The 16,173-nt window shown below is 44.8% G+C and overlaps 1 protein-coding gene across 2 annotated transcripts; it reads right to left on the bottom strand.

Annotated features, from left to right (window-relative positions):
- On the bottom strand, positions 213–14,457 carry SERTM1 (serine rich and transmembrane domain containing 1). 2 transcript variants are annotated; one of them, XM_021377646.1, is made up of 3 exons: positions 14,394–14,457; positions 8,066–8,164; positions 213–1,255 (listed from the first exon to the last, which is right to left on the bottom strand). In XM_021377646.1, the coding sequence occupies exon 3, from the start codon at positions 1,068–1,070 to the stop codon at positions 747–749; it is 324 nt and encodes a 107-aa protein (XP_021233321.1). In that variant the 5' UTR covers positions 1,071–1,255; positions 8,066–8,164; positions 14,394–14,457; the 3' UTR covers positions 213–746. The 2 variants fall into 2 exon arrangements, with proteins under 2 accessions (XP_021233321.1, XP_021233330.1); XM_021377655.1 differs by having other exon boundaries at positions 14,316–14,421.

The raw sequence follows: 16,173 nt of genomic DNA on the forward strand, positions 1-16,173 counted from the left end.
AGCAAAAGCTGCCCCCCAGAGGAACAAGTCGTTAAGCAAATTATTTGCAGTGTAGTCCAAAAATACCTCTACACGTTCAGCAAGGAGCACAGTTATTGTAGCTGTTTTACTAATTTAACCAACAATTTCAGAGATTCAAAAACTGAAATACAGACACTTTATCCAGAATGATCTGGAAGTACAAATAAACAAATGTAACATTCTTCAGGAGATGGATTTTAGTTGCATTTAATAAACACCAATAAATACTGAAAAAGACAAGAAAAATTATAAAAGAAACAATGTCAACAACTTTAAATTGTCCCACAGACTATATTTATAAGTTAAGCTCATTGTTATTACTTTTGCAATAGAGATTTCATCCTTATCTAATTAAAAAAGGAAAAACAGAGTATTACTGATACAAAACCAGGAAAGGGGCCACAACCAGAGCAGAAAAAAATGACACATCTACTTAGAACCATTACAATTTGGCAGGAATACTCCTAATGGACACCATATACGTGTGAGAAAAAGACAGCATCACAATTACAGGCGTTAAACAATGATTAAGAGTCATTATCCAAAATGAAAATCAACATTAGTAAAAGGGAAAATGAAGACTATAGAAAAGGAAAGAAAAAAATAAGTAAACTTCAAATGCCACCTTTTCATCACCATCTCCTAAGGCAAATGTTGCATGCGCTACCTCCCCTAGAAACTAGACAAAGCTTCTCCATGCCCTACATATTCCCTGTCATTTAGTTTCACGAAGAAAGGTTTGAAAGAGCAGACCGCTGGGAAGAAATACTACAGACTTCTAAATTAGTGAAAGAACTTCCAGCGTCGCTGTTATATTCTGGGTACGAGGAACTGGAAGAAATTATGTTTTTCAGCCTCTGAAGTGCAATGATCAATAGCAAAAGGAGGAAAGCTAAGAGACTAAGGAATATAGAAACATAGACGTAGACATTGGATAAACGGCCAGGTGATGAATCCACAGATGTTGAAAGTGATGTGGGATATAGCTCCAGAAAAGTCCCATTTTCCATGTTCCCTACATATCCAGATGAAGGGTCGAGTTCTGACATTTTGGGGTTTGTGTTCTAAAAATCACCACAGATCTTGTATTCAAAGGCAGTTTTAGCAGCATAACAGAGGGCTTGCTTCAGATGAGCACTTTTCCATCACAGCGAAGAGATAACAAGTCAGCCAGTGATCAGATTGAGCCTTCACTGCTCAAGCCCAGGGCAAAGGAATAGTGTATTCTTCAGAACTGCAAGGAAAAAAAAAAACAATAAGATTAATTTACTAGCCAATGTTATTTAATGTGTATCTGAGACGATCCAGTTCTTAAGAGTTGCAATTCTTGAGGCATTAGTCAATTACTGTCTTTATATGTTTGCCAAAATGCAGGAATAAAGATAAATCCTATAAAACTGATTCTTCCCTAGGATTTCTTTGACTGAAGAACAGACCAATAAGAATAGCTTTGCACTTCATATGGGACAGACATACTAGAATCCACATTTGTCTTGTGGATAAAAGCTAATCAAGGAATGAAAAACCCCTCTCAAGACATCAGTTTGCCAGCCTAGAGGAAGGCACTACAACATCAGAATGGGTGATCAATCCACTACCTTCAGCCACTTATTCCATACTGTCTTACCCGAGGTGACCAGAGTGTGAAAATCTGCCAGACCTTACTTCTTATTTATGAAATGGATCCAATGGTTTCAAAGATCAAAATGCACCTCACACTCATACTGTGAAGCTCACCTCAACGGCATGCACGTTTCAGTGAAGTGTTGCAGCTTTTGACACTTACAAGCAAAATCCTGAGGAAACAGGCAGCCCCAGGAGCTCAGGAAATAAAGGGGACTATCTGAGAGCAGCAAAGCTTTGCCTTCTTAGTGTTTAAACCTGGAAACTCTGGTGGCTCAAGTTCAGAGCAGAACAAGAGGAGCGGACTGAGGTATGCTGAGCTGCTTTTTTTTTTAAAGAAAACAGTGTGGTCAGTCTCCACGTGCAGTCTGGAAGAGCAGGAGAAGGCTTAGTAATAGAGGATTGTTTGTAAAAAGCTGACATGCTCTAGCTGAATTAAACGCAGTAAGCCATTGCCTTTGTTTTGATACAGAATAGATAATGCAAGGTGTAAGTGTGCAGGAAATGAAGCTCATTTTCTCTATGTAATTATCTACATACAATCCTTCTATCCATCTGTCATAGAATCACAGATGTACAAAATTGGAAGGGACCCTTAAAGGTCACTTTGTCCAACTCCCCTGCAATGAGCAGAGACACCTACAGCTCGATCAGAGTGCTCAGAGCCTGGTCCAGTCTGACCTTGAATATCTCCAGGGATGGGGCATCCACCATATCTCTGGGCAACCTTTGCCAGTCCTCATTACCTTTATGTAAAAAACTTCTTCCTTACATCCAGTCTACATTTCTCATCTTTTTGAAAACATTTGCCCCATCCGTGGTCAACCTCTCACTGGGGCAGTGCTTGGGCACAGAAAGGAAAGGAATCGAGATTTCCTCCCCACTAGGAAGGCAATCCCCACTAGGAAGGCATGCAGATCGAAGTTCCTAGCATGGTCCCTCCCATCTTGACGTTGCTTTAGGCCTCGTCCTGTGGTTTCAGCTTAATAAAATTATCACTAATTCACAGCTAGAGGCTTTGAGGGAAATCCCATTGGTTATCATGTCAACAAGGAGAGCAAACTGTCATCAGCAGAAAGAAAGAAACTCCCTCTATGTCCATGAACAGGATGGCCAACTTGCAGCTGCCTTTGGGAGTGAATGATGGCCATTGCTAACCTCACATATGTCCAGGCATGGCTTGCAGAAGGCTAGCTGGCTGAAACCATGCCAGGAAGTGTGCTATTAATTCAACAGGAGAGCTAATGACAGGCCTATGGCCTGGCCTGGATTAATTTACTAATATATTCACATCCATAAGGTTTTGATGGACAAAAGGTTACATTCCAGATGTTGTTTTATTGCAGAGCTTCTGGTAATCTTAATCAAGTATCCCAAAAGCCTATGAGATATACAGGCGTACAAAACTGCATCTGCAAATACCAGATAACAATATTCCTACCCTTGTGGTATGTAACTCACACAGATGCCTAAAATATATTTAAAGAAATGATTTTATAACACTAATAGTATTTATCCCAACAAGAAGCAGTATTTATTACAAGCACCTTATGAAATGAATCACAACAGACTGAACAGAGAGATCCTTATGAGATTATACTCCTTTTGAACTAGCTCTAATTTAGTGATCCAAAATTAACTAACGGAACAATACATGTTCATTTCATGTTCTGGAAGCAGTTAAGTGTCTTACAGCTAATTTATCATTTTTAAAAGATAAGCTTTGATATCGAAGATGTTTATCCTTGATTACTCGTCATAATGAAAAGCAGATTCATTAATAATTGAATTTCCCTATAATAACTTAAGGAATTAATTCACATAAATTCTTTAATATGGCAGAAGTTAAAAGCCTTTAAATTCTTCGCAAATTTGAAATCTGCTGTGTTCTACTTTTACCATTAATAGTTTTGGCCCTGATACAAGGAAGAACTTTGGCATAGGACTTCCTTTGAAGCAAGTCCAAAATTTATGGTCTTAAAGAGGACTAATCAGAAGGTTACAGTTAAGCAGAGATGTGAATGCTGTGCTAGATCAGAGCCCTTATTGGTCTTACAATACCATCTGGGCTGTTTTTAACTGAGTATTTTGTGGTGAGATCAGAGGCACCATCAACTCCAGTTCCAAAAGACTATGGCCCAGATCCCAGCTGCCTCACTCACACTGCACAGGGACGTAACACATAAATGGATCTCTTCATTCAGTACATCTTCAGCTAAAGTGACTCTTTAGGTAATGTTTTTGGAAGTATAAAAAAGCAAAGTGTGTTTTTTTAGTCATGCATTTAAAAAATAAGCACTTAAAACACTGGGTCCTGCTCAGCCTTAAAGGATTTTTACAAACCATCTGTACCCCACTGAAGTAAGGTAACAGCTGTGTCCTATGGGAGCATGACCATATTGTCTCCAAACATCTGAACAGCATTCATAGGAAAGGCACAACAAGCGTACAGAAATAAAACAGATCCAACGCTGATTCCTGATGAAGTTCCCTGGTGCAATCCCAGCACTTCAGAAAGAGCTAGAAATCAGACAGAGCAGCTCAGCTGGTGACTGTCAGGGGGAAGTGCAGTTCTGGACTGAATGCAGCTACACAGCCCTGGAAGAGCACAAACCCCTGCCACGAGGCAAACCAGGCCTTCTGGCTTCAAAGAGCAGCTCTATCCTGTGCACAACAGCTACCACCTTGGATCAGGTTCCTGCTCCTTCTGAAACGAGGAGGTAAGTAGTGCAACCATTTGTCTCTCTTCTGAGATCTAGTCCTCCCAAAGGAATAACCTCCAGTAAAGCCAGATGTTGGCTTCACTTTCTTCCATTGTGAATGGGTTTGTGCATTTCTGAAAACTATGCAGAGTAACATCAAGGCCAAACCTGGTCCCAGAAAAATGATTATGAAGTTTGTTACTGACTTAAAAGTATAATGAGAAAATTGGAAGTGGCTAACCTCAGTAAACTCATTGTCTTCTGAGACCTGTAAACTGATCAAGGGATTCAACTTCTGTATTGGTCCCTACTTTTCCCTGTTCTACTCCTGGAAAGGTGTTTTTTCCTTAAGCTGAAGACATAATTTAAAGCACTACTGCTGAATGACTGGAAATGGAAAGGAACTCTTGCTCTGAAAACAGGAGACTTTGCTCCTCTTGTGCTTTGTTGTGCTTCTTGAATGATCTCCTGCCACAGGAGAACTGGGACCTGTCTGCAGGAAGACTCAGTATTTGTGATGCAGGTGGATTCAGACAACCTTCTCAGAGGCACTTCTGTAATTCCAAGACATGGATGCGCAACTTGAGGAGCCTTCAGGAGTCACCGAGTCCAATCCCACTGCTGTCCCAGGCCACACATACTCTGTCTTTCCAATCTGGCTGAATTTTCACCCTGCTATTACTCCACGGTTACATAGCTTTGCTGCTCTGATGGACAAACGACCAATATAGATTGACACACTATTGAAAAAAAAAAAAGGCACAGACTTCACCTCCACTCTCTGCTGACTTTAGATATAAAAGAGAAAAATTTTATTCTACTTTTTCAGCTCCCAAACATGAGAGCCAGCACACAATGCTTTGCTAGATACAGGTTATCCTTTATACACACTCACTTTTCAAACAGACCATTATGCAAGTATTATCCTCCATTTGTGCATTGTTAATCTATTCACATCCTGTGTATAAATCACTTTCCACAGGTGATGATACTCACTCCTATTCCAAGGGACAGATACAGCAAGCAGCCCTGGCTGCAGATTGTCATCTCTTATATTCTATTCTATGGTAAGTGGGAGACAGACAAACTGACCTTCACAGAAAGCAAGACAAAGTGGGGAAGTGAAGATTAAGAAACTGCCACTACGTTAGAGCTAAATCCCAGCTGCCATGCAGTATCATGCCTGTGAAGGTGTGCCAAAGCTATCAACTGCTCACATCTCTGATGGCACCTATCATAAAAACTACTTCTGAAAACTGCAGTGTGGTCAGTGTGGAGGTCTCATCAGTTAGCATATGTCCTGGGTGCCCAACTACGCACAACACATGCAGTTTAATATTGAACATCGCTGAGATATCAGTCATCTCCCTGTTCAATCTAACGTGAATTTTAAATGAGGCTGCAGTGCTATCCAAGAAGTCATGAAGTAAACAGATAGCTTTTACATGTCCCAGTGTCACAAATCCTTTACCATCCACTTGCCTGTGCTGTATGTCTCTGAATACCTTGATGCAACCACTCTATTTCTCTAGACACAGTGAAATATAAGTTAATAGTACATACTCACAAACACTGAGTCCCTAACAATGAGGAACAGGAAGGAAAGATAAGTCTGGTAGATTCATTTTCTTTGGAGTTTATCAGCCATAGATAAGCACTTTGCTTTCTTTGTTCTTCCTGGCTTTTTGTGACTACAGGCTGAGAAATACGTTGGTTATTTCACAGGCTTCAAAGTGTTTAAGCAGACAGACAAACAGACATCAAAGGAAATCAGTGTTCTTAATTTTGGGTAAATAATTTTTTTTTGTCACGATCTTCCATCAGCTCCTTTACAGGTGAGAAGATATCCTAAAAAGTCATTTTCTTATTGTAAACAACTCCTAGCAGTGGAGAGCTTAATTTGCTTTTACAACTGTTACAACAGCAAGCTTCCTTTTCCCTTCAGACATCAGTATGAGATTCATCTGCCTTCCTTCCCTAAGAACTTCAAACCATTTTGGCTGATTTCAGCACAGAGGCAGAGGATAAATCATGGAATGGCTTGGGTTGGAAGGAGCCTTAAAGATCAGACAGCTCCAACCTCACAGCCATGGGCAGGGTTGCAATGAAAAAATTAGGTTTCTGCAATCTTCTTCAAAACAGATGGCCCTGGGGAGGATAGGGAGTCTTTCAATGAGCCAGGGAGGAACTGGTGAAGCTCACCCATGGGCATCTGTCCACGGAGCCTCAGGGCACCAGGCTTCGTTCCCTCCATGCACACTGTCCTTTCACGGATCCTGCTCCCCTGCTGGCACATATACATGTCCTGAGGGACACAGAGGTGCAGATGGAAGAAGCACACTTGCAGTGATCACATGTGTGAAGCAGAGGAAAGCACAGAGGGAGCCAGGGATGAGGCTGCTCCTTGCACTGCTCACAGATGTGTTCTCTGCTCTCTTTTGTCCTTCTGGTAAGTCAGAGCCAGGACTGAGTGGATAATGATATCATCCCCTCATGACCTGAAAAACAATCCTCCCTCTCCTTTGTTCAGCTTCAGAGCAGACATGACAGGAGAGTAATTGTGTAGACTCCAAGAAGACAGCCCAGGTGATACCAGTTCTAGTATGAAATCTCCTGATGCTTAAAGATGCCTCCATCCTCAGTCCTATTATTGTGGTGTTATTACTGCCTCCAAAAGCTGGCAGTGAGTTTTCACTAGATCTGTGAAAGAGATTAAGACTTCTCACAACGTTTCTCAATTTGATATAGATGTGAAGGCCAGACAGCTTCTTGTTTAATTTGTCTGTCTTCCTCTCCACCACCTTTGTTTTATGCATTCAGTTCCTTCACCGTATAGGACTATTTCACCACGAATGAACAAGTCACATGCAACACAAAGCATTTAATGCGATTGAAATACCTTTATGTGCTCATACCAAAGGACTGAATTAATTTTACATACAGGGAACCCTCCAGCCTTGAAAAGTAGTTTGCCCTATGCTGGAAAAATGTATAATTTTAACATTTTGCAACTAAACCAGACAACAGTGCTAGACAGAAGAGAAGTTAACAATATTTTACTTGGTTGAAAACGTAGACAGAGTAGGTAGGAAAGGCAAAGAATGACTGCTCGGTTGGAGTTTAGCAAGAATACGATGCTTAATTCTTCCTATTCTTTCATAAATGCCTTCGGCAATTGAAAAGCCACAAGTACATAGGATTTTGTTTCTTCATGTCTCTGGACACTCCAGGAGCACAGAATCCCTTTACCACTCTGCCTGGGAAACAGGATCAATCACCTACTTACTCAATATAAAAGTGCACACAAGGAAAAGGAAAATCTATTTCCTGCCGCAAGCAAAGTCTTCCCTTTAATTTATGATCTAATTTCATCTTTTATTACAATCTAATATGATTTAAATTTATGATTTTAAAAATCTATGAAGACAAGAGCCCAGATGGCTTGGTTGCAGGTCAAAATCAAGTTATATTTTGTTTGGGGTTTTGTGTGGGGCTGGGAAAAGGAACCCCTCAGAGCCATAAGGATACTTAATTAATTCAGATAGGCTCAGAATGCCTTCATCATTTACATTTCCCATATATCTGCACACTATAGTTATTTATATCAGTGCAAAGTCATCATGACCTGAGATCAGACCTAAAGCTTCCATCCTTTCAGTCACTGTCAGTTTAACATTCTCCTTAAAAGTACAAACAAAGAGAAGGAATAACGTACTTACATGCAGGATGATAGAAGAATGCAAGCCAAAAGTCCAATGTGCAGGATGTGGTTGGTTATCGCACCCAAATCTAAAGGGACTGCATGCTGAGAAAAGCCCCTATAAAAAAGCAAATATATAGAAGATAAAGAGTTTTGTAATAAATACATTAATTAAACAAAAAAACAAACAAACAAAAACATGGAGGAAAAGTGCTGAATTTTGACTCTTTTCAGTGCCAGAAATTTCAGAGGAAAACAAAGTGAGTGGAGTCTTGGCATGTTTTTCATTTCTGCTAGCCACACTTCTGCTAGCTGTACAGCTTCAGCACTGCATACATAATACAAAAATCATGCTTATCTCCTAATCTGTGCTTTACTGACATGTCTCAATAGTACCCTTCCCCTCTTCTTTTGCGAGGTGCTCCTGGACTATGACAGCCTGCTGTCCCCTGGCACTGCTATAAGTATATATATATATAAGCACTAGAGCTGTGTATCTCCATTCCAGTTCATTTCACATCATCATCTGAAGACTCCTGCCAGGAATCAGGTCTTTCTATGTTATACACCATCATTTCTTTTTCTCTTTATTTCAGACAATTTGCAGTTTAAATTCACTTACCTGAAATCCCCAAACTGAATATTGTGTGTACGCATGGAAAGCTAGCAGATTTTTGCATTCTAAATTCATTCAATACTTCAAATGAAAACCTGGCCCCTGAACTGTCTTTAATAAAGCAAAGTAAATTGATTTTATATTTGAAAAACAATCCCAGACAGCACAGATTAAAACAAAGTATGGTCACTTTCAAGAAGATACTCCCCTCCAGGAAAGAAAAGACAGTCACAGTCATTAAACATCTCAAAGCGCTACCCTTTCAGCACATTTGGTTTGAACTGCATTAGAGAAGCAGATCTCTGGGGATGAATGTTAATGCATTGTTATGTTGCTTTCATCCCTTCCATCACTGAATCACTTATGGTTTAAGCCTGTCCAAGTTCAATAAAGAAAATTATCCAGTGCAGCTGTTAAAAGTCAGCATCATTGAAATGCAAATGTTTTGATAACACTGTATTTGATAACAGTGACTATGTCATGATGTTCCACCTAGAGAGAGGCAGACGGCTTCCTGACCACCTCCTCATCAAGGAGGAGAAGTGTGGGGCTGCAGTTAAAGCCTCAGGTTGGCATCCCCAGGGCTGGACCCAGATCCTGCCTGGGTGTGAGGGCAGTAAGTGCACCCCTCTGCCTGGCCAGGGAGCAAGCAGGCTGAGGCAGGTGCTGCTAGTAGGATGGAGAGAGGGATGCAACAATCACTGCAAAGCTTTTCGCTGGCAAATCTGCCTCATGTAACAGAGTTCTATCCTATGCCCTGTAATTTCATCTACTCACAGTAGAGACCCTTTCTCTTCCCTTTGTTTCTTTCAGAATGGCTGCCCTGGGGAAAGAGGCACAACTCTCTGCAACACAGACTTAAAACACAACAAATATAAATGGTTTTGCTTCCCTTTCAACTCTCCTTAGTCTCTGCAGGAGACATCTCTGCTGATGTGCACTGAGCATTGCTCTTGCCCATCCAGCTCTTCACCCAATACAATACCCCAGTCCCCAACACGGAGAAAGAAACAGAGCCTACAAAATCTTGAGCTGATAAAACACACTAGAGTTGCAGTATAAAGCATAATGCTGTTCCCTTGGGCCCTGTCGCAGCCACCAGAGCAGAGCTCAGCACTGCCCCTCCGCTCCCTGAGAGGAGCTGCAGCTGCCATGAGGCCTCCCCTCAGCTCCTTTGCTCTGGGCTGAGCAAACCAGGGCCTCAGCCACTCCTCGTATGCCTTGCCCTCAAATTCTCCACCATCTTTGTAGCCCTCTTCTGGATATTCTCCAACTGTTTTATGTCTTTCTTATATTATTTGCCCAGAGAGGTTGTGGATGCCCCATCCCTGGAGGCATTCAAGGCCAGGCTGGATGTGGCTCTGGACAGCCTGGTCTAGTGGTTGGCAACCCTGCCCATGGCAGGGAGGTAGAAACTAGATGACCTCTGAGGTCCTTTTCAACCCAGGCCATTCTATGATCCACGATCTATTTTTGCTCCTGTTGGTCACCTTCAGCCAAATTCAACCAAATCTCAAAGACATTCAAGCTCTGACAGCTTAGTGACAACAGATGATCAGGAAGAAGACACGTTCAAACAGCCGTGCGGTTCCCCCTAATGGCTTTAGATCTCACTGCTTGACTTCTGCAGTTAAACACAGACCCAGATGCCACTGCCAAAGCAACAGACCCCTTGGTGGGTGCCCCTGGAGGCTGCAGGTTGGCAAGGAGATCCAGGGTAAGGGGAGAGGAACCCAGGGGGATCGGGATTCCTTTGTTTCTGTATTTACAGAACAGCTTCTTGTCTGATCTCTGGCAACCTCAAATTTGAAAGTTTTGTCCGAGTAGAAAATTTAGTGTCTAGTGGAATGACTGCACAATTTCACAGGGCAAAAGGAAGGCCAAAAAACATTCAGTGAAAGCCTGTTTCCCTCAGTGGAAATATAGGAAAATATATGAAAATATTTCAGCTTTTTCTTCTCAGCTGTCATTCTGTTCCTGCTGCCCCTCCCTGCAGAGGCTGTAAAGAGCTCTGCAGAGGACCCTACCTGGGGCACGAAACCACCCAGCGTGAGTGTGAGGGGTGATACAATTAATCTCAGAGCAAACAGAAGTTAATTAAGCTTTGTTAGCTTGTGCCTAGTTCTTAGCAGCAACTCCTGATCAGCAACTTCTGTATTTGCAGCAAGGGGACTGGCGCGGGGCTCCACGCTTGCGCCCAAAGACCCAGTGCAGCAGAGGGCAGGTGGCTCCCCCTGAAGCTGCGTGGACTTCTTGTGGGACAGCTCCTCAGCATAGTTTATTCAGAGAAAAAACTGTCAGATAAAAAAAACATCCTGCCCCAGGGCAAGCAGTGCTGATTATCAAGGCTGGCTTACATTCTCCATTGCAGTCACCTGTGAAGCTAACACCTTGCAGGGTTCTGGTTTGCATCCCTCCTGGGAAAGGGGAAAAACACCTTCAGAAATACCAGGCCCCATCCCTATCACCTACCAGGAATATAGCCAAAGGGCTAAATGTGGATAATCTGGAAGTGAATAGATTTCAGGTCTCTGTTAACCCCAGGGTGCTGCAGCACTACATCCCACTGAACAGTTAGTGGCCCTCAACAAAGTCAAGGGGGTTATTAGCCCCTAATTAGTGATACTGTTATGCAGGAAGTGGAGTCCAGAGTAAAGAGAAAACACTTTCATATTGTAAAATTCAGATGACACACAGCTTGCATTATTTTATAAAAACAATACATGGCCTCCATGAAGCCCTCAAATATCAAGCAGACTTTACCTAAGTCTTAGAAATCCTGGCACAGAATAAAGCTAGGACAGAAACTGCGCGATATATTAAACAGAACTCTCTGTTAATGCACCATTCTGGTTCAGAAATTTTTCTCCCCAGAAAAGCAGATTCGGTACGGACAATGTTCTGTGGTTGACAGCTTGAATGCCTGTGAATTTGGGCACAGATGTACCATCGCAGTAACTCTGCTTGCTGTAACTCTGCTCCCCGACTCAACGTTCCTGCTTTGATTCTCTGTGTCCTCTCAGCTGTATAATGGAAAAGATCTCCATTCTTATCCTACCAACACAGGCAGCATGCCCTCCCTTGACAAAGAGGCTGTGGCATTACCATCTCTATAGGTGCGTGCATAACATTTACATATTTTCACCACTTGCAAAGCGGTGTGCAGTAACTTACACAATGATAAAACTCTGTTGCAAAAGGCGCTGCAGCGAACCAAGCTGTGATGTGTAAGCATAAGGGGGCAGGGTTGCACCTGAAATGTCAAAAGGAGCAAGTGCAGAGAGCTAATACTAATCACAAAGCATGGAAGGGCACTGCTGCTGGTGCCAGATAGAGTTATCTGTGCAACACTGCCTCTCAGGTGTCCCAGCCTTAGAGGACACCATTGTGCTCAAATCCAGCCCCAGACTAATTCCAGCGACAGGGATGTGTGGCAGCGCGGTGATGGTTTGTCTCCACATCAGACAGCCACTGAAGGCATCAAAAGTGGACGTGTTGGGATGTATCAAGGAAATTAATGACATGATGGACAACACACCTATACGAAGCCACAAGCAAGCACAAGGAAAAGCTCAGGGAAATACAAAGGTGATAGGAAGGAAGATGGATGCTGGGAGCACAGGGTGATCAAAGCCCAGGGGCTACGTCTTGGAAAAGCAGGAGAGGTGGGATGTCACCTACAGGAGACCAGCCAGGATGCTGAATGTGAAGCCTGAGGCTGGCGTGTCCGATGCAGTGGGGAAGGGACAACAAACAGCAGGATGACAGCGAGGGGAGATGCAGCCGAGGCTCAGAGGTGGCTTTTCACAACAGTGCTGCGGACAGGCTGTGCCGTAACAGGATTTCCTCTGTGCAAACCAGGAAAAGGAGGCAACTGCAGTCATGAAGACACAAGGGCAGGAGTGCTTGCAGGAGGGTGTTAGAGACGGAGATGAAAATGTCACAACTTCTCAATATTTAAATTCCAAGCCACAAACCCATCAGAAACATCAGTAACTACTAGATGTGCTCTATGGCTGAGCTAATTCCTCCCATGCTTCCGCGTCGGTGGGGCGCCAGGAGAACTGCACTGCTTCCTGCCTCTGATGGGGAATGCACAGAACACCATTTATAATTTGCAGTGCACCACTAAGACCCAATTATGAACCAAGACATTTGGCAGACACCAGCTACCCCGGTCAGCCTTCTACGTCTGAAAAGGTTAACGAAATGCAAATAGCAATAACTTCTCATGCCAAATATTTCCATACACGTTGCACCCACCAAATGGGTGATGATATTAGAGTACGCTTGGATGCTGAAATAGCCCAGGACCCCTTCCTCACCAGCTGTAGGTGCAACAGCATTTCTCCTGCTGACAGCAGTGCAAACATCCTGGACACGGCAGGCAGCAGCTTGCAGGCAGGCATGCCTGCACACTGGAGCAGACATGCAGCGATAGTCAGCAGCACCATCCCTAACAGGGACAGGCCCTTCTAGACAACATAGCAGAGAGAAGGAGAGCGGTGCTTTTAGACTGTCCTTCATTTCAGACTGTTCAGGCTCAGAAAACCCAGCACGGGGTCAAAATGACTGCAGAAAAGCAAAATAGTAAGGAAACCCATATCCATCCTCCAGCTGGATCCCTTATTGGAATTAAGCTGCCAGCACCATGTACCTGCTCTAGACTCCAGATTTTATACACCTCTTTTATTCATCTTTGTCCCATTCTGCTATAAATATCTACAAATTGTATTTAATAATACTCACTATGCCTTCCTAATTTTCTTTACTTACATACATGCTAAGTAGTATGGCACATGCCCAGGCTTTTGGCAGTATTTTCATCATCTCCCTCTCACTAACACTTAACGTCTGCAAGGGTAGGAAGAGTTTGCTTTGCTCCCTCTGTCCCAAACTTCGTTATCCCCACTGAGATGGTACTGCGACAGCCCACAGCTTGTAGTTGGGCCCCGGTGTCTTTGGAAAGGGCGCGTTTCTGTGCATCCCTCCAGGTTTATTTTTCCGCACTGTGTAATCTAAGCTCTGCTCTTCTCCCAGCCCGCAGGATAGGCGTTATAGAATTCATTTGCAGAGGGAGCGGTTCCTTTGCTGTCATCTTCCCACAAACAATGCCAACGAGCACACGTGTGGCAATCACTCCTCGTGCCGAGAGCCACCAAGGCGATGCACAGCGCCGACCCAACGCTCTGCATCACCCGAGCCCCAGCTGCAGCGTCTCGGGGAAGGAGAAAGCGACCTGTGCATCCCTGCCTGCCTCCAGCCAAAGCCATTCCTCCAAAACGAGAAAGTGCTCCATCCGAGCACTCTGACAACGCGCGGAGTCGAGAAGGACAAAACCGGGCTCTTGCCAAAGCACCTTTGGGAACAACTAAACGCGGGCCCGGTGCACACTGAGGTCAAACCCGCGTGCAAGCCGATCGCTCTGGGTTCTGGCAGGAGGGCACCGGGTGACTCGGGTTAGCAGAAGCGGGGCAGCCCCCGCAGCGCCGAGCACCAACACCGGCGACACGGCCCCGCGAGCGAACGGTACAACAACAACAACAACAACAACAACAACAAAAAAAAAAAAACCACCACCAAAAAACCCCACAACCAATAAAACAAAACCCAAGCCAAGTGCTAACCTCCCTTAAAAGAAAAAAAAACAAACCACAATGCCGTCAGGGAGAGGACCAGACCCGCAGAAATGCCGGGCTCCGAGGAGCCCCCTCCCTCCGGCTCCGCTCACCGCGCCCGGCTCCGCTCCGCTTCCGTTGCGGCCGCCCCTGCCCGGCTCCGGCTCCGCTGCCGCCGCCGCCGCCGTCCCGCGCGGCCCCGCAGGCAGCACCGCCCCCGGACCGCCCCTCGCCCGTCCCCTGCCCGCGGGCGGCCCCGGCCCCGGGGCGGTGCGGTGCCGTGCGGCCCGAGGAGGGGAGCGGCCGCTTCGGCCCCCGCTCCTGCGGGCGGTGGGTGCGCTGCGCTGCGGGGTCCCCTCGCAGATTGCCCGGAATCCTTCTATTCCGCTGGTTTTTGGATGTAAGTCATCACTAATTCCATCCTACGTGCCCATCCTTAAGGCTGGCGCTGCGTCCCACGGTAGCCTTGTATCACGCAGCTGACACGCACCGGTCTCCAGCTCCCGAGGCTGGTTCTTGCCCAAAGCACATCGAACATCGAACCGGGCAGGCAGCCCGTGGGAAATGCAGGGTCTCCCGTGGAGGAGTTTTCAGCTCTGGGGCAGATCACAGCACTGCAGCCAGGAGCTGGGCCCCCCAAAGAGCAGTCTCCTTGGGAGGTGAAAACAAACTTGCAAGTGTCCTTCCAAAAACTCCTCCAAGTTCTCGCAACAGCTACTGAGGCCCTCAGTGCCATCGCTGACACAAGAGTAAAGGAATAGTTGTGCCCAGCCCCAACTGAGACAAAGCCTAAAAAGTGTCATAAGTGAGAACAAAATCCGGCTTTGCTGGTTTGTTTGGAGAGTGGCATAACTGCCGATATCACATACTCTGGAATCATAAATGCTGGGCAATGCTGCCTGGCTAGGACACGTTCCTGCCTGGGAACACTGGGAGAAAAGGCTCAGCTGGCTTCTGGTGCACTCATCTGAGCCACAACGATTTGTTTGGGGCCAAATGACTTTACTGTGGGTTATAAATCAGCAGTTAGCAGTGCGAAGAGCAGATGGGGAGTTTAATGAAACCTCTGCAGCTCGGTCTTGTGTCTGGCTAATGTCCACGCGCAGTTCTGAAAAGGTTGTTGGGAAAGGTTGTTCTTCATTTCGAATTGCTCTCTGGGAGCCTCATAGCTTACGATGCATTGTGGAGGTACTGCCATGAGATGGACTTTTATTCATATGGGCTGCAGGAGAAGAGCAGCTTGGGATGCCATGACACAGAGCTGGTTTTGGGGAGAACAGGGTGTTTGAATAAGTAAATACGGGACAAATTTTAAAGGGAAAATCATTCACAAAGAATGAACCAAATTTCTCCTTGATGTCAGTGACATACAAAGGGGATGGGTTTGGCTTTCTTCATGGCAGAAATGCTCTTTCCATACTTCACCAAGAAAAAGGAAGTTAGACGTTTGGGTTGGTTGGCTGGTTGGTTTGTGTTTAGGGTTGGTTGCTCAAGGGGCAAAGTCATTTCTAGGGTGTAGGAACACAAAAAGATCAGAGAATAGATGCCCCATTCCTGGAGACACTCAAGGTCGGTCTGGATGGGCTCTGAGCACCCTGATCAAGCTGTAGGTGTCCCTGTTCATTGCAGGGGGGTTGGACTCAAACGATTCAGTGATTCTGTGATTCTATGCTCTGGTATCCCCAGCCTGAAAGTAGACTTCTGACTCAGCTCAATGTGCAGCAGCTGCCAGAAAGGGCACATTTCACAGTGGGCTGATTGACTGCATGAGCTACTGAGGCAATAACACACTAAACCTGTTGAAACTGCAAGGAAAGAAATATTGAGGACACCTACTGCACTGCTAGCAGTGATTGGATTATAGAGGTGAAGAATCCTGCTGAAACCATTTTA

Source organism: Numida meleagris, chromosome 1 (genome assembly GCF_002078875.1).
Source record: "Numida meleagris isolate 19003 breed g44 Domestic line chromosome 1, NumMel1.0, whole genome shotgun sequence".
Taxonomy (NCBI): Eukaryota; Metazoa; Chordata; class Aves; order Galliformes; family Numididae; genus Numida; species Numida meleagris.